Genomic DNA, 20,070 nt, shown 5'->3' on the forward strand with positions numbered 1-20,070 from the left:
GCAGCTCATTTCCATCCATACAAGCATACTGAAAGTCGCCCATTTTCCCAATGTTCCTGCTGTGTGGTGCCTCAGCCTCAAGCAGCAGAGCATGCATAATCCCCTGGAAATATCCAAAAGATAGTTTGATGAGCAGACGAATGATCCTTGATGCAGAGATGAATGTTCCTCCATACACAGATGTATGTGTATGATACACTCAGACATAAATCAATGGACACAGGTTAATATAATCTATAGTATTAATCCACAGCAATAGGTGGTGAATCCCGATGACCGCGTCTAGTCGATGTGTGAGTGATAATCCAGCAAGTAGTATACAGCAAATCACCAAGTCGCTGCTTTGATGTACATTAGCAATGTTCACATGTACGTAAAAAATGGAGTCGGCCACCAACATAGGCCAAAACAACTCTCCACAGGCAATATGTCTCCCAGGCCTTTTCTCCACAAAATACCCGTATATTTGTACAAATAGCAGGTCAGGAGGTAACACAGGACTGACAAACAAGTTGCTTGAGAGTCAGAAGTGACGTAATTCTCAGATCAAAGGTGTCGGGTACTCCGCGGACCGCCTACTTCATATAATTTCTGTGGCTTCTATAAGTCCCTTCAACCTTTCTTGAATGTTCTGTAATTACCTCCAACCTAGGGCTACATAACCCATGAGTTTCAGCTACTTTCACACCCCAATGCACTGTCTATTTATTTGCAGGACATAATTGTTACAAACGGACCACCTGTGTATCATACACAACACATACTAAGGGATGACTATAAACACAACTACATGTAGACATCTGGGTAAAGGGAATTGTGCTTGAACATAAAGCATGTTCTACTGCATTTCATCAGTAGCCAAACATATTATGGAGGCACTTCCTAGAACATTCTGGATCTGGTGAGCTCTTTGTTTTCACATGCATGGACTATACATGTAGCTACCATGTATACCAGTTGAAAACTTTCCACTAATCTGGTCAATCCGTAGATGTGCACACATACAAAACGTATACATGTATGTACATTCATGACAATATGCAAACCTCAAATTCGCCCATCTTGAATCCTCAAAGCTTGCTTTAGGAGGTCGATCATTTTTCCCCCGGTCCTTGTAAATTGTGAACGAGTAAGGATGATTGGTGTAATGACTGTTTTACCTGGAAACCCTTAATACTACACGTACCGTACCGGTAACAAATCTCGGGACATATTGTTCCTATGATGTTTGCTGCACAGAGACAAAAGTGTCAATGAACATGAGGTTACATTTCATCCCTTGGCCTTGTGTTTATGTTGATCATCATGCCTGTGACCCATCACTGTTGTGGTATAAGCATTCCAAGTACAAATGTATCCACCTGTTTTATGTGTGTGTTTGTGTGTAAGAGTTGTGGAGAATATTTGTACATGTATGCCATGAATCTGGATCAAGATATACATGAACGGAATCAAAATGCAGATACATATCAGCAAATATGGAACTGCATTAAGTAAACACACTCACACACACACACATACGATTGTACAAGGTATTAATTATACCCCCGAAGCCCTTTTCTTCACCTAATGCAGTCTCACTGACAGAGCAGAAAGTACAGTGGTCTTCGCACAATCGGTTCCAATGCATGTTACAGTTACTGCATAATGAGATAGACATTTTGGTTACACGCGGGTAGAAACTTTCCAGATACTGTAAAAGTGGAAATTTTCACGAATTTCGCACAACCAGAAACTAGCGCGAAAATAAAAGCACGCGAATATTTTTGCTTGCCATATGTTCCTGTGCGTGATGTCTTGATTCCGCGGATTTAAAAACACACGAAACTCTTCTTACCCGGCCAAGCGCGAAAAATTAGTCGCGTGAAAATATCCACTTTTACAGTAAGCTTAATCTTAACTTTTTGTTTCCTGCAGAATGTCTTTAAAATGTGTGTGAATATACAAGATAAATTCTGAAGAAATTGTGAGGTGCTGAAAAAAGATAAAAGGCTATGGTTCATGATAAATGTGCCTTGAGCGATCCATTTGCCGCATCACTAGAAGTATACACAAAGACCTTTGCACCAGCACCACAGACACACTGCCTGAACTATATACACACAGTGACACACTAATCGTTACAGGTGTCTTGCCAGCTTTGGGTAGTTCTCGATAAAACAAAGAATATTGAGTAAGCTTTGTTTGAATTGTTCATGACAAAGTGAACTTGTAATCGGACAACAGAAGTTATGGCTGCATGAAAGATATACAATGTCATGTTGATACGACTTGTGCAATGTACATCATATACTTCCATGAATGGCTAGTCTGCACTCATGCAAGTAGTGCCTAGACATATAACCGATTATCGGTATCCTTTGCAGTTGGTCATCAAGAAGAGACAGTAAAACATCATAATTCCTTAAGGTTTGTATGTCATTTTCCTTAAAACCATTACAAGAGAAATTGGGGTTTCTGCGAAGGCTATTATGAAACTCTGAATGAGCTGTAGCTGCAGTGACATACTGCGCATACTGTAATGTGGTGCAGATAGGTGCATACAATTAGTGTGTTGTCGCTGTGACGAGAATGAAACGTGCTCTCCAGCTAATCAGGTACTCCGCTGAATCAGGTAAGAAATGCTCTGCCAGACAGTGCCTGATTAAGCAGAGAGTGCTGTACCAGATCTTACACAGCATTGAAATGGAAATTGACAGGGAAAGGCACTAAGAAAATTGAAGGGCAGAAGAACATGCTTTTCTTTCAATTTAATTACCTCCTTTTTGTTTAATCATATTGTGAAGCTTTATCACAGAATATACAGCACAGGATAAAATCACATTGGAAAGAAGTAAAATTAAATCCTTAAAAAAAAAAGTCAGGATAATATACTGTATACGCCATATATTTAGGGAGTCTAATTTTCCACGAATCAGGACTTCCTCATGATTTCGCGAGTGGTTGAATTTGCGATCGTGGAGTACAGCGCTGAATGAAGAAATGTATGCCTGCATGTCACATTCATCTTGGGATTGGAGTCAATATTTTTCGTGTGTCTTTAAATTTGCAAATAGCACCTGACTCACAAAATTTGCAAAAATAAAAAAATTGTGAAATATTCTGCGTATACAGTATCGGTAATCATCGCCCACAACAGATCATCTTTGACTCACAATTATCCATCAATACTTCTTGCAACTTCAGCTGCGTCTTTTTATAAGATAGGTGCATACGAAGCCATGCACCCCCAAAGTTAAAGGAGACGGCATGAATTTCAGACTTGCATTTGAATAAGTTCTACCAATTGGTTATACTGGTTACAGCGTTAGTGATTGGGCCGAGGAATAAGAATGTTTTGAAAGTTATGAACAAATCATAATGAACAAGGATGATCACATAGTAGCCTCACCATAGGCATACATGAGTTGGGGCTCACGAAAGCAGAACAAAAGAAAAAAAGCATGCATAAATTCCACACAGGTGAACTTGTTAAGCAAGCTGTATTGTAATGGTATTACTTTGCTACATTTTTGAAATAAGTGAGCCTCTATGTCATCATCCTTGTTCAGTGTAATTTGTTGAGTTTATTTTTTTTTTCTTCAAAATATAGGTATCTCTGATCAAGGACCACAATAAATTCCATAAATCTATACATGGAGCTGTCAATTTATGTACTGCATGATATGAAATTATGAAAATTGTCTGGAATTCCCCTTGAAATCCTTGCTAGCTCATACCAGCAAAGAAAACAATATTTTCCCTTTGTTGTTTTTATTTTTCTTTTGCCAAGAACAGATCGTGGGTCATATAAGAACAGAAACAACCTAAAAGAGCCTACTAGTATAGCATTATCACATCTACGAAAACTAACCGACTTTTTCTGAACAACACACACATGGAAGTTTTCTACAAGTTGTTCCACAAGTCTACTGACAAAGGAGGCTGTTCTCCTTTGTCCACATAACATTGCACATTACACAACATTTGTGATAACAGGGCTATGAAATTAACACTGATTCTCTGGACTATTCAATGATGGGTTGCTTTCCACCTCTGGTTCACCGACACATTCCTACACATGGTATATTTTATTCTCAAGTGATCTTATAAATTCAGTGCCCGATTCATACAAAGTTATTGTTTCCTTGGTGCGACACAATGCTTGCTCTGAGTGAAATATAGAAAAAGCAACTCAATCTTTAGCACACTGTTCATAATAAAATAATCTGCATAGCTAGCCTACAATTCCAACAGCTGCAAAATCTCGAGCAGACAACACTGCACTCCCAGTAAAGGTTTTATTTTCCAATGTGCAGAAGACAAATGTAAATTCACTCAACAAAAAAACAACAACACAGATCTCATTTTTAATAAATATCTATGTAGCATTCGAATTTAGAATATGACATGTTAAATGTAGAAATATACTTTCTGTTTTGTGCTCATTGTGAAATTACAGGATATAGTTTATTTTGTAGATAATTCAAAGTTTGTGAATTACAGAGCTAAGTACAGATGTCTATAGACTAATCATTACCCAATATGGCTATTCATGCATAATGTACAGGTCATAGGGTAATCAGAACAGCCTCGGTGCAATCAGAAAAACCCCAAGAATTATGTCATGATGACCGTTTGAAGCAAGTTTTGGTTGCTTGCTTGCTTGCTTGCTTACAAGAAGTCATAAAATTTCAATATTACATTTTCAAATTCCCTTAGAAATCAGTCTAACAAGCTAAATATATAAATTGATAACATTTTGCAATGACATGACATTCACATTTTTGCAATTGATATCGATTTGCTGCAAAATTGAACAACTTCAAGGTGTAAATCAAGCAAATAACTGCAAGAATTTCATGTGACCTAGTGAAATAATGCTCAAGTTCCTAAATGCATGTTGCTATTTATGGTGTCCGAAACTAATAAGAAATGTCATGGTACTGTCAATAGGAGTCTTGCCATTGATATTCCCCCCACCCCCAAATCTCGTTTTCCAGGAGCCATTATCACACCACAGCTGCCCTATCTCCCTGACTCTGCAGAGGGCTCCATAAAGACTTTCACTATTCTTTCATGTCCTGGCAAGAGAATATTTAAGCCTACCTGGTTTTGGAATTACCTTTGCATATCAACATTGCATTGTGATTGTGAGCAGATGGTAAAGTGGCCCAGAACCAATGTAAAAAGACTGGACAATGCCAGATTGACTGGGAACTGCTGTCTTGCATATGAGCAGACCTTTTTTTTTTTTCTTTTTTTTTCTTTTTTTGCCTAATAGGTGCATTGTAGGATTACTGTTGCAGACCTAAAGCAGCCTAATGATGACATCTAAGGAGAGGACCCTTCATGCCAGCAGGAAGACACTCCCATTATCTGAAGCCACCAGGAGAAGCTTGCTCACTGGCAGGACAGAGAGGGCGCTAATCGCTCCCCTGAATGTGTCTGGGCGGAGCTTGCTGCTGGAATAACTAGCCTGCATTGGAAACAGGGAAACACAATAGTTGTAGCGGATACGACATCGAATATGATACGATATTTCAACATATTCATGAAATTGTACTTGTATCTCTTCAACAGCTGCAGACATTGATAATTCAAACAGAAACAAAACAACAAAAACTACATCATCCAAAAGGGATATGTAACTGAGGTAAGTTGTATTACAGGACAACTTTGAAATCATGACTTGGGTTGCCATAATACTCAACTACATAAGTTCTGTGTTGGTTTACTAAAGTTGAACAAAGGAAAAGTAAAACTTCCCAGACACAAGTTTACATAAAAAAAACAAATGTTTACACTGTATTACCTCCGCCATGGAAGGAGGAGGTTGAGTGATCATCGGCGTTCGTTTGTCTGTTTGCAAAATAACTCAAAAAGTTGTGAACGGATTTGACTGAAACTTGCACTAAAAGTCGACAATGAACAGATGATTCAATTTTGATAGTGATCTGGGAATTTCTATGGATTTTTAGAGTATTTTTAAAAATCTTTTTGCAGATAAGGTCAATGAACTTGGGAGTTCAAGCTGCATGTATTTCAGGTTTGCGTACGCGAAGTAAAGTACGTGCTCTGCTCGGGTGAGAGCTTGAAGGCTTCTCTACTGGGTAATTAGACAATTTTCAGCATGCGTGTATGAGCTGCTTGGCGGAGGTATGCACTCTACAAGTGCTTTTCTAGTTTTGTATGTTTTTTTTGTGAATGCTGAATTGAACTCATACACGATTTATACAAAAGGACAAAGAATTAATAATGCCTCCGGCACCACTTCGTGGCGGAGGCATAAAAATATACAATGACCCCCTACACACAAACCCTTCCATACATGATGTACATATTGCACTTGTACTACTTGTGGTGAGATGACTTACTTGAGCATTGATGGCTGTATGGATACCGATGCGATTCCCTACAGTAGCTGACAGCACCTGCTCATCGGCCAGATAAATGCAATGCACTGGTTCAGCAGGTCCTGTGGTGCAATAGAAAAGTGGCTCATCTGCATTTTTCTCACATTATTTGAATATCTTTTTATTCTCTGCCCCAGAGGATGTTTCCATTTTAGTTTGACAATGATCAAATGTGGTATCAAAATTGTAGAATAAAAGATTTAAATGTGAACTTCAACCACTGGGCCCCACTCAGAATTGTTATCATCTCAGTTGCCAAACTAGGCTACCTTTACTATTGTAATGAGTAATTATAATTTCTATGAGTGCATGGATGCATGTAACTAGGCCATTGTAGTCCTGGATCTGCACAAGAGGTTTTTGAGATTCACACATTTTTGGGCCTTTTGAACCTTATCCTTTGGTCCCATGCCCATTTTAACAACTTTGCTTCACCTTATCCCTGAAGACCGATTCCTGACAAGTTTGGTAAAAATTGATAGTCAACGGATAGCCAAAACACACACACACACATAAAAAAAAAACAACAACAGACATAACACAATCCCACTGGGTGATTTCAAGTTTGCTACTGATTTATTTTTATCTCCCAAACAAGTATGTTAATCATACTGACCCTTAACACCATCTTCAAGTCTGTGTGAACAAAAACATCAAACTTTGCAACTGATTGACAAATTGCCCTGCATCGACGTAATTAAGCACCAAATTGATCAGTGTTTTAGTAGTAGCCATGATAAAAAATCATGGGCGTACATACTCGAGCAGGATACGAACCCACGATCTCCTGATCATCGGACAGGCGCCATCTCCCCTAGACCACCGAGCTTTCGCCCGACAGCAAGTGTTGGTTCTAATCCTTATAGCATGCAGCGGGTACTGCGTAATTATTCAAATTCATGGGTTCGTATCCCGTTCGAGTAAGTACGCCCATGATTTTTTATCATGGCTACTACTAAAACACTGATCAATTCAGTGCTTAATTACGTCGATGCAGAGCAATTTGTCAATCAGTTGCAATGAAAGCATCTCGACAGCTGAATTTCATGAATTTGAACATCAAACTTGTAATGACAATTTTGTTAATCCCTAGGGGCTGATTTTAGCCAAGAGGAAAGCGCATATAAATCACCAACACGAATACTGGAGCACATTTTAGCAGACAGCATTAACCATGCAGCCCAACATAAGTAACCAAAACTGCATCATAATTTTGAGGTCAACCTGTAAACACACATTGATTTCACGTGAAAGATACATGTAATCGTTAGTGCTTGTGTTGAGATAGCACTAATATGTGCCAGCACCAGCACTGAACTTGAAATGACCCAATGGCTCACCTGAACCACTGCACTAACTTTCGTTTTTGTGATCACTGTTGAGAAGGAAGCAGTTAAAAGAGTTCATACCTCTAAAGTTGCAGATCTTGGTACTATCTTCTCGCCACAGTATCATGCTGTGGTCCACAGAAGTTGTCAGGAATGTGTGATTTGCATGGGCTTTGATCTGCCGGAGAAAAAAAACGAACCACAAATTCTGAAATATGGCTGATGAGATACAATGGACACACACACATACACACACACACACACACACATATACACACACACACGATCATAAAAAGTCTCCAGAACCAGGCCAAGGTTTCACACACCTCCTTGGTCAGAGTGAGCTATCATACAGACATGAACACATGACATTTGTTCTCGCATCACTATTTTTTAGCACAAGTAGATGCAATAAATTGATAACAAAACATGTTCACTACTGCTACTCCTACTACTACTATTATGTACTTCTGATGATGATGATAATAATAATGATGATAATAATGGCAACAACAATAATAATAAAAAAGTCACAACTACTACAACAACAACAACATTATTACAAAGTGCTGCATCTTATAACTACCGGTACGTGCATTGTGAATGACTCCTAAATCTTCAGTGCATTCACTCCATACCCTGGGGGAAGTCTTGCAATCCAGCTGCCTACTCTATGGTACACATTATGCTACATTCAACCACAGTTTCAGGTGGGTACCTAGCAAAGATACCAATCCATACAGCATTGTTACAAAAGTGTCCAGCATAAGGGCATACAGATGCCACATCCTGGTTTAAAAAAAAAAAAATCAATCCACCATCCTTAATACCACAGAAGCAACACAACCATAACCCGTTGAGGATGAGTCCCAAGTATACCTGGGCAAGCGTCTACGAGAAATGCGTGCTGTGTAAAATCAAACCGACCTCAACGGGTTAAAGAGCTGCACACTGTGCCTCACCTGGTAGATCTCACCCATGTGAGCTTGCCATCCTCCCAGTAGAAGTCCAGTCCTTAGGTCCACCATAGACAGCACACCCGAGGAGAGCCCCACACCCAGTGTGTACCCATCTGGACTAATGGCCATGCAGCGGATCAAACCTAGAAAAATTTACATATTATCATTCATATCAGGAAGGAACTACAGATGGAAGATGACAGAACGGTAAATGCAGAAGCACAGGTGAATGCAAGCAAAACACACACACACACACACACACACACACACACACACACACACACACACACACACACACACAAACAAACACACACAAAGACATATAGTTGCAGAAAAGGTAATGCTGTAACATGACTAACATAAAACAACATTTTACACAATGATGAAAACTTCTATCAAAATCAGACAAAAACAACCATAATACTCATGTAATTTCTGTGATTTCACATAATTTCATGAACTAGTGACAACACTAACAATCACATACACTTGCATTTCCCTTTAAAAATTGAATCTTAGGAAGACAAATCTTTCACATTAAACTTGACTTGTTATACAATAGAAATACTGTAAAAGTGGACATTTTTGCGCGAATAATTTTTCCCACTGGACGGGGTAAGATGAATTTTGCATGTTTTTAATTCCAGAGAATCAAGATATTTAGTAGTGGTACATATCAACAAGCAAAAATATTTGCATACTTTCATTTTCGCACTAGCTTTTGGTTGCGTGAAATGTGCAAAAATTTCAACAGTGATGATTTGCCTGAAAGGGAAGCCATAATCACCAAGCAATTAATCCCTATCTTTTTTTCTTTTGAATCAGGAATTCATAACTTGGTGATTATGATTTGCCCAAGGGGGAAGCAATAATCATCAAGTTATTAATCTCTGATCTTTTTTTCTAATATGTTTCATATACAATCCTATGGACTTTGAATACATAAACTCTTTTGTGAAAATATGTGAACCTTTTCATAGCATTTATCAAATGAATGAATCTTCTCTCTGTATCATATAACACCTGCACTTGGCTTGGATTGGCATAAACATCCAGGGGCCTGTTGCATAAAAGTCACTATTATGGTAACTTTGCCATCCAATGGTAACTACCAGGGCAACAATACTCAACAGCCAATCAAAATAAAAAATTCCATGGAAGTTACCATTGGATGGCACAGTTACCATAATAGTATACAAATAATGACTGCTATGAGGGGCACAGTTAAAATTATGGGCCCAAGGTGATATGAAAACCGTAACTATGCCCGAAGCGAAGCTGAGGGCATGGTTATGGTTTTCACATCACCGAGGGCCTACATAATTTTAACTGTGCCCCAAATATCAAGCAGTCATTATTTGTTTTACATACCGAAAATAAAGATTCAGAAATATAGATACCGAAAATATAGATTCTAGTCTCTTTTACAGCACTAGTAATCAATGCTGATCGACAGCGCGGCGGTCGTACACGGTATCATTGGTGCGTACATGAGTGATCATCTATTATGCATACAGTGCACGGGGTTGCGACTGTCTATGTTCTCCAAACCAGTCAGCTAGTCTCTTTTACAGCACGCTGATCGAATGCGCGGCGGTCGTATCATTAGTGCGTACATATGAGCGATCTATGTGTACGTGGACGCGACTGTCTCCAAACCTATTTACTAACAGTGCCCGGGCCCCGGTCACAGTAACTCAAAAATAGGGCACAGCTATTTTCATGACTCCCCTTTTAACCAATCGGATGAGAGGATTCTAGAAATGAGGTATATAATAACTTTTATGCAACGGGCCCCTGGAGATTAAATATTGTTTGTGGCTTGATCGGTTCCATGACATTTGCTCCTGCGACAATTACTCCCATGATATATCTGCATGCTAAGCCAAACGTAAATTCAACCCATAAACATACCCTAACCCTAATCCTAATTCTCACATCAAACTAAACCTAAACCCCTATCACAACCCTAACCCTAACCCTAAGTCCTTAGAGAAAATAAGACCGGAGCAATTGTCGCAGGAGCAAATGTCGTGTCACCGGCTTGATCATGGCAATCACCTCTTGCTTCAGCTTTTGTTATTGCGTTATGGATTCTTACAAGATCTTGAGGCATGCGCCAGTGTTTTTCAATCATGTTACTGAGTTCAGCCAACCCATGGCTCCCAACAGACTGACCCATGATGTACACAAGGAGAGACTTCGACACCTTTTAAAGGGATGGTAAAGTTTGGGATGGGATGGGAGTACAGGTTTCTAACATTTTTTGATGATCATTTTTTTGAGATGAGAATCCTCTTATAAAATATGTGAGAGCACATAATTCTGAGAGGAATTCAAAGTTTGTTTGATGAAGGGTTTTGAAATGGCTGAGTTAGCCAAAACGAAGAGATCCTTATCGAAGGTGGGACCTACCTTTTATTAGGATCACCTTGTTTTACTTTGTGTTTTTAATATCTCAGTCATTTCAAAACCAATTTTCATCAAATGAAATTCGAATTCCTCAAAGAATTGTCTGCTCTTCAAGATTTCATAAAGTGGTTTCTATGATTCTTGCAAAAAATTAAGAGCTGAATCCTCATCTCAACCAATACTATACCATCCCTTTAAGCTGGAGACCCCGTCTATGGATTGATATCTTACCCAAAGACCCAGAGGCCACACGTATCTCATGCTGCACCCCTCCGTGCCTGGTGTCAATGAGGCAGACTCCAGCATCACTTGAGGAGACCATCAAACAAGGGCTGGGGGCAGGCATTACCTCCATACAGCTAGGCGCATTGCGGCTTAGGTCATAACCTCGCACTGCTGCCCCATTTATCGGGTCCCACACCTATTCGGAAAGAGACAGAGAAGATCATGGTAGGTTCAAAATTATAAGCATAGTCTTGAAAAGGAAAAAACAAGAATCCAAAAGCATCTGCTCATACCTCACATCTTATCTACTATTGTTTATATTTTCTACATTGCATATATAATGTGTGTTATCTCATGACAAATTTTTACACATGCTTTCTTTACACATCTGTCACCACATGTCGTCCTTGTATGGGATGATCAAAACAGAAAACTGAAAAACAAAAAATCACAGCAATATATGACAGAGACATTGCAAACAAACAAGGATAGCTGACATTAAAAGACAGACAAAATGCTACATCTCATTGATGGTAGATTTGTAACAAGAGACAGGATTCCTTGAAGCATGCTGCACCACTGAAACAAGTGCAGATGGGTAAGATCATCATAACAGACAAATAAAGGAAAGAAAGCAACAACAAAGAAACAAACACACGATCTAAAGAAATGCAGGTCTATCTTATTGGGTGCCAAATTTTGGCAAGGTGATCCATAAGCCTGCTATCACATCTTCATTTTGTATACGGTAACTGTACGTGAACAATGCAAATAGGAAGATGCCAAAGTGGTTGCAAATCCTTATACACAATACAGACTTGGCCATACAACATTAAAATATGGGATATGTGTACATGTAGGTACATATCGATATGTTACCCTGTCTCTCTGTCTGTCTGTCATCTCTGTATGTCTCTCTCTCTCTCTCTCTCTCTCTCTCTCTCTCTCTCTCTCTCTCTCTCTCTATCTATCTATCTATCTGTCTGTCTGTTTATCTATCTATCTATCTATCTATCTATCTGTCTGTCTGTCTATCTATCTATCTATCTATCTGTCTGTCTATCTATCTGTCTGTCTATCTATCCATCTATCTATCTATCTATCTATCTAACTGTCTGTCTGTCTATGTATTTATCTGTCTATCTACATCCATCTATCTATCTATCTGTCTATCTATCCATCTATCTATCTATCTGTCTGTCTGTCTATCTATTTATCTACTAATCTATCTATCTATCTATCTATCTATCTTTCACCTTATCTATTTCATCTTTTGTGGCAAACATTTTGTGTTGAAGAACAGCTACCAAACTTAAAAGCATGATGCCTCTGGTACCACTGATGACAGATGCACAGACTACACTAGATATCAGATATCAGAAGAAAAAAAAATCATATAAAATACAGGATCCATAGTCTACCAGCTGACATGGGAGCAGAAGCTTTCTTACGTGAACATTGCCATCACATGACGCCACTAGGCGTTGCGATTCCAGGTAGTCCACAGCAAACACCGTCTTGCGGTGATGGTGGTACGTCAGTGAGCTGCTCGACTTGGCGGTGCCATCTCCAAAGTTTCGCAGAGACCAGATCTTCACCTTCTTGTCTTTGCTGGCACTCAGAAAGGAGTTTTCATTGGGCATCATACACAGTGCCTTCACTCCATTAGTGTGCCCTATGGGGGAAGGTGATTTCAAGCCACAGGACACAGATGAGGTGGCAAGTGAAATTTAGCATCTTGGATTTTGGAGGCAGCACATTTTGATCTGCAACTACAAGCTGAAAAGAGGACTGCTGATGAACGCAGCACCTGACTTCATTTGTGCTGGACCATAGCTTACCTGTGTAAAGCTGGGTGTACCTGTACATTAATACTGCACCCGTCTACTAATCAGTTTTAATCTTGCAATGGGGGTTACAATTTCTGAGATAACTTCGACATTACCAATGAAAAGCTAAGACAAACAGTTTTCTACTACGTATGTTAACAGCAGAATTCAACAGGGGTAACTGTGTCTTGGTCAAGGAAAAACTACCAGCTGATGGCACACATATAGTTTCCACTCTACTGTAACATCATAATCATCACACACACACACACACACACACACACACAGAGAAACAAGTACACAAAATATCATGTATTTATATTTTACACATTCAACTTTTGGAAAACTTAATGATAGGATTCTGTATGTTTGCAATGTGCAAATACAAATACATGTAAATAATATCTACGCAGTACTACAAGCCATAATTTTCAGTGGGTCCCCCCATCTCCATCCTCCAATTCATTTATCACTTAAATGCCTACTTCTACAATCCTCATCAAAAGTATACACCCTTTTTTAATTGATTACTTAATATGTTGACATTTCCTTACTTTCATTTATATCATGCGCATATGTTACTGATTATGTTGAGATGGCAAAAACTAAAAATGAACTTGAACTTGAACTTACTAGAGCTATCATAAATGATACTTGCCAAGCCTTTTTTTTTTTTGCCTGCATTGAAGGAGCATCTCTTTCCCAATCAAGTTTTAGAAATCAGTGGTGGGGCCAAATCCTGCTCCAAAATTACTTGACAAAGCAATTAAACTAGTTGTATATGCACATGCTCTTGCATAGAAGCACAAAAAATAACAGAAGGTACTGGTCACATTAGAGCAGCCAAGTATTGCTGACGAAAAAGATAAGGACATATCCCATGATGTATTACCTAAATGTATATCCATATATCCATGTCCATTGATAACTCAAACTGCTAAGATAAAAAGTGATGGACATATATCCAACAATATATCCAAAGTTATATCCATATATCCATTGTATCCACTGATATCTCAATTTGCTTAGCTAAAAAGTGGAGGACATATTGAACAATATTTCCAGTTAGATCCATAATTATATAGACATCCATTGATATCTCAAAGGAATGGGCCCCTGAGTCAGCCAATCAAAAGTGAGGATATCTCCAACTTTCTTGCTTTTGCACAAACAATCGCAGAACTTTAAGAAGAAGACTACTGTATCTAAGGTATATCTTTTGTGGTGCTTTATTTTGCAACTTTGGTAAGTCAGCTGATATTTGTAATATAAACAGCTCACAAAACTACTGTGTCCAATAAAACAAATCAATGCAATGTACATTGTCTTCAAGGTGAGAAATCATAAAGTAACATTTCTCCTTGTTTCTCTTTCCTTTGCTGTGGTTCTTGAACCTGAATTAAATCACTGGCAAAATTCAATCACTCACAAAGTGACCATTCGTGAAATATTATACTTGTGAAATATGTGGCATACAGAATGTCTCATAATAGTCATTCATCTGAGAAAAAACAAAAACAAAAACAAACTTTGTCGCTCCTTACCTGAGAATGTTTGCAGTTTGATTTGACAGAAGTGTAGTGAGTTATCATGCTCCTTCCGAGCTGTAAGGATGCAAGACGATGGAATAAATCTCACATGAAAGAAATCCTGAATCTACATACACGACTATATAAACAAATCTCACATTTTAATATCTACATGGAAAATATGCTTCATAAATATCATTATTATTATGATCAAATATATAGGGATGTGTGACCCATTAACACAATACCCTAGTATAGTCACTGATATTGCATGTGAGGAAATCTGCCAAAATTTAAAAATATGAACTTTGATATTTATTCAAAGTAAAAAATAAAATTGACCTTGTGTGTTCTAATGCCCCAATATACTGCACACTTGAATGTGTCTAAACCTACAAGTCAATTCTCTCATTTGAATGTTTGTGTGCCAGTTAGTATTCTTACAGTTTCTCATGGGAGGTTTCTGATGATAGGACACGGTAATTAACATACTACTAGGAATTCTATGACAATCATAGCATAACACTTACTAGCAGTAATAATCTGACTTTTTTTCAGCGCTGATAAAAGACAAATTCTTTATTTCATGCTAAGCCTTGAGAATATTGGAACATTCGATAATGTATACTGTCTGTTAATACAAAATGGTATTTCTGATGTCATCTCATGTCTCAAATAATAATGCCAAAATAGCTTGAGTAGATAAATTACATACAAACTCAGCATAATTAGCTATGCAGCAATTAACAGTCAGGAATATACTGGGAGAGATAATGCATTATGATTATCTTAGTCACTGCACCTAAGAAACAAGTGATTAATTCATCAAAGACTGACCTAGATACTGCTCCCAGTAGCTGAGCCATGCTCCTCGCAGGGTTCGTTTGCTCTTATTCATCTCTGCTCTGTATGACAATATACAAACAAAGAACACACAAACTTTTTATTTACATCAAAGCGCAAGTCCACATCATGTTGCAGTTGAATTCAATACACAGAGTAGAGAACAACAAAGTCATACAATTATGTTTTTGGTCAATAATTCACACCTGGCTTTAACCCTCTTTTTCTGACCAAATCATTGTTGCTTGGTTATCATAAGGCTAAAATAATGTAATGTGAAGGATAAAACTTTGATTTGATTTGATAAGAAGAGAAAGGATATTTTGGGGAGATGTAAAACATAATTTCCCCACAATGTGACTTTTGTGGAGGTTGGAAATCCATGTTTTAAATTTGTTTTATTTTGTTTGTTTTGTTTTTGGGTTTGTTTGTTAGTTTGTTTTTTGGTTGTTGTTGATGTTGTTGTTGTTTGTTTGTTTGTTTGTTTGTTGTTGTTGTTGTTTTTTTTTTTTGGGGGGGGGGGGGTATTGTTTATTTGTTTTTGTGAGGTGTGAGAAAAAGCTTGCTTGTGAGTCTCATGCCTAATGTGTTAGACTTGGTGACTATGGTGAATTGATGACGTTTGAAGGTAATCAACCACCATTCAGTTAGCCTGATAAGGTAAACTTGAACATGGTGTGGAATGGCAATCTCAAGCAAACTGTGGATAGTCTAAATCAAGCATACTTTCAACATCGAAACAAATCATGAATATTTTTAGTTGCATATAGTTACAATATAAAGTCTTTTGACAGATGGCATTGAAATATGAATGCCATCAAAGCCAGATGTATCAATATATCCTTGATTCAAAATTGTAACAAATCTGTAACAGCTACTTCAGAAGGAACACGTAGAGAGATGTAACATCCTCTAACCTTGGGCTGACTGGGAGTTGGGCGGTCTCTATTCCTGCATCTTCACACAGTGTCCTATCTTCCCCTTCTGGCAGAGTACTGCCAAGCGCAGCTGGCGGCTCGTCTTCACAGAAGGCAGGCTCAATGCGATTACCAACAACCATCATATGGCCACCAAATGTACCCCTTCCTGAGCTCCCAGCACCTAGGATAATGTACAAATAATGCACAGGTCGAAGGGCATTAGTGGAGATGCAGCACACTCAAGGGTATACTTATTTACAATGGTGTAACATGTATGAGGCACAGCGGAGTGCATGTTGCACAACATTGTGAATCGGAGAGTGCACTGCATCTCCACTAACGTCCTGAATTTAAATGCGCTGTTTGCTTTATAAAATGGTTCTATGATCTATTTTTCATTTACCTTATTCATGGGTAAATACCAGTCAGCTACATAGGAAACTTGCTTTTGAAAAAGCAAAGATGTCTGAAGAAATGCCCCAAACACACTGGTACTGGATGAACATGAACTTGTTTACAGTAAAGTAGATGATGGAGCATGCGCTAACTGACTGAGAGCGCATTGCTTAAGTATGCAACTGTGATATCAGTGAGCGTGATTACGGCAAGCCACAATCATTCCTCTCTGAGCGGTGTTGTTAGTACCGGTCATTAGTACACGGTCAATGGTAAAAATCAAAGACTGGACATGAGATTGCTCTCAGCCAATCATTTGACTAGGATCCCTATAACCATCTTATAACATTCAATGAATAATAGTCATTTGAACTGGTGTTATACATATATCAAACATGAAAAGCTGAAACAGAGAGAGAGAGCCAAATCATAAGCCAGTTCTTCACTGACTTGTAACACTACTGAAGATGTGTTGTTGAGGACTGAAGGAAAAGCACATCAGTCACAAATGGAAAGCAATTAAAAACCGCCCAATATGCATCCATAAAAAGAAAACTGAACATGCAGTGATGGCAACAATATCAAAGTATCAAGGGCAAAAGTAGTCGGCCATTACTTAGAGCAGCAGAAAAAGGGAGACAAAGAGATTGTGATAAAAAAAAAAGAGACAAAATGTCAAGTGACTACATTCAGTGGCGCATATCATTCTCAAAGTCAATGGACGCAACATAAAAAGAAATGGAAGACACAAAGGTATTGGCGAGAATAGAAGAGAGCAACAACACATGGTATTAAAGGACAAGTCCACCTTCATATACATAAGGATTGAGAGAATGCAGCAATATTAGTAGAACACATCAGTGAAAGTTTGAGGAAAATTGGACAATCCGTTCAAAAGTTACGAATATTTTAAGTATCTGCGCAGTCACTGCTGGAAGAGAAGACTACTGCAGTGTATGATGTCACATGCATACAACTATATAAGGAAAATAAAAAGAGAATTTCACAAAACTTTACTTTTTGAATAAAGTGCACATTTCTTCGACTTGCTACTGACGTATGTTACGGGTAATATTATTCCCCCTGCCTTCTGAAAGAGAGAAGTCGAGTGTTCCTTTGTTATGCGAGAAAAATGGGAATATGTTGAATTTTCTTTGTTCTTTCTTTATATCGTTGTACTCATGTGACATCACAAGCTATAGTAGTCTTTTCATCCAGCCGTGACTGAGCAGAAACTTCAAAAATTCATAACTTTTTAACGGATTGTCCGATTTTGCTCAAACTCTCACTGATGTGTTCTACTAATATTGCTGCATTCACTCAACCCACATGTCTATGAAGGTGAACTTGTCCTCATGACACTCGCTCCTGCAACAGTTGCTCTGGTTTATTTTCTCCAGGCTTGGGGTTAGGGTTAGGGTTGTGATAGAGTTTTTGGTTTAGTTTGATGTGAGTATTACAATTAGTGTTAGGATTACGTCTGTTGGTAGGTTTTATGTTTGGCTTAGTGTGCAGACACTTCATGGGAGCAAATGTCAAAGGAGCAAATGTCATGGAACCACAACACATACACAAGTAACAGCATCAGTCCTGCATATAACTATATAAGATATACAGATATACATATGAATTTATACAAAGATACACTGTAGATATGCTGAGAGACAGAAAGCAAGAGAGGGAGGAAGAGTCAGAGATAGAGAAACAAACAGACAGACAGACAAAAATATTACCAGACACCCCAAGAGAAGACCAGGAGATATTGCCATCAATGCCTGGGTAAGAAACTGAGAAAAATGAAGCAGTTCAACTTATTACATGAAAATAAAAGTTTCTGAACCCACATGAAGATCTATATAGCTGAATCATCACCAAAAACATATTTTCATTCTCCAGTGCGTCACCTGATAGACAAATTTTGTCATCATCAAATTCCCTGCATTCATAAGAAGTGTATCAGGACACTTACTCCCCAAGGACAATACCCCCCCCCCCCCCCAAACTAAATACCTGCTAGTGATAGGATCAGGTTCAGCATTAGGATAGAATTAGAGGGTTAGATTTGGGGTTGGGGTCAGGATTTGGTTTTAGATTAGGATTAGAATTAGGGTCAGGGGAAGGGGTAATTGTCCAGAAGGTAATTGTCCTAGAACCACCAGAAGTGTACATCCCGTCTATGATTTGTTGGTCACAAGATGGGTGAAGGCCTCATCTTTTGACTTGTACAGTGTCTTGGAAGACAAGATAGAATTTAGTTCTTACTTGGACTGTTGGCAAGACTACCATCATCAGACAGAGGAGACTGCATTGGTGGTGACAGTTGAGTTGACATGGCCTTCTCATGCTTGCTGGAGAGGGCCCAGATCTGTTCGTGGTTGACTAGACTCCGCTCCATGTATATGCTGAAAGAAAACCATATGCATACACACAACACACAAACACACACAAAGGAATGCAATAAATTATTCCTATAAGAGTCAACTTTGTCAAATTTACCCTCTTATTAATTACAATTACCAAAGGAACAAAAAAAAAAAAAATCCAAAGTGGCACTGCTACAAACAATTTTCCATGAATTTGTGATATCCTACTTCCATAATGTGATCATCAGAAGGAATAAAAAAAAAAACAGGTCAAAAGAACAGAAAAAACATCTAAATCTGTGATCAGAAAATTGCTTCAAATATTTGTGACAATAGAAAGGAAAAGCAATTTCCAATATAATGCTGGTCTGCAGCACTGAATTTTAATTCAAAACTGCACTTCAAAGCTACTCAAAAAGATTCCATGACAGTTGCTCCTGCAACAATTGCTCACATGAAATATCTGCATGCTAAGCTAAATACAAATTCTACCCAAAAACATATCCCTAACCTTAATCCCAATCCTAATATCAAACTAAACCTAAAACCCTAGTACAACCATAACCCTCAGTCCTTGGAGAAAATACAACTTGAGCAATTGTCGCAGGAGCAAATGTGTCACCATTCCAGAGTTGACATGTTAAGGGAACAAGAGTCAGGCAGTGTATGGGAGGGCAAGAACCTGTCCTTTTTTCTTTCTTTTTTTTCAACAGAAACATGGATGCATGAAGCAAAGCATTCATAACTTTATTGAAAAAAAAAAAGGGTATTCTGCCTAGGAGACAGCTGTGAATGATATCATGCATATGCATGCACCAGTCACAATTTCTTTGTACAGCTATCTTTCAGATTGTGATGGTCTACAAAGTAT

At 38.4% G+C, this 20,070-nt stretch overlaps 1 protein-coding gene across 1 annotated transcript in view; it reads right to left on the reverse strand.

Annotated features, from left to right (window-relative positions):
* Positions 1-5,261: 5,261 nt before the first annotated feature.
* The window catches only part of LOC139730897 (WD repeat-containing protein 81-like), a 31,788-nt gene continuing 16,979 nt past the window's right edge, over positions 5,262-20,070 (reverse strand). Inside the window, exons 16-25 of the mRNA XM_071641774.1 lie at positions 19,099-19,238; positions 16,438-16,621; positions 15,515-15,582; positions 14,693-14,752; positions 12,771-12,994; positions 11,326-11,515; positions 8,686-8,825; positions 7,805-7,901; positions 6,357-6,457; positions 5,262-5,458 (exon numbers count right to left, since the gene is read on the reverse strand). Coding sequence (XP_071497875.1) covers positions 5,330-5,458; positions 6,357-6,457; positions 7,805-7,901; positions 8,686-8,825; positions 11,326-11,515; positions 12,771-12,994; positions 14,693-14,752; positions 15,515-15,582; positions 16,438-16,621; positions 19,099-19,238 — 1,333 coding nt within the window. The 3' untranslated portion in view covers positions 5,262-5,329. The remainder of the gene's footprint in view (positions 5,459-6,356; positions 6,458-7,804; positions 7,902-8,685; positions 8,826-11,325; positions 11,516-12,770; positions 12,995-14,692; positions 14,753-15,514; positions 15,583-16,437; positions 16,622-19,098; positions 19,239-20,070) is intronic.

This window comes from Diadema antillarum, unplaced genomic scaffold, assembly GCF_040938485.1.
Source record: "Diadema antillarum isolate AM-2024a unplaced genomic scaffold, OU_Dant_1.0 seq00000343_RagTag, whole genome shotgun sequence".
NCBI classification, from domain to species: Eukaryota; Metazoa; Echinodermata; class Echinoidea; order Diadematoida; family Diadematidae; genus Diadema; species Diadema antillarum.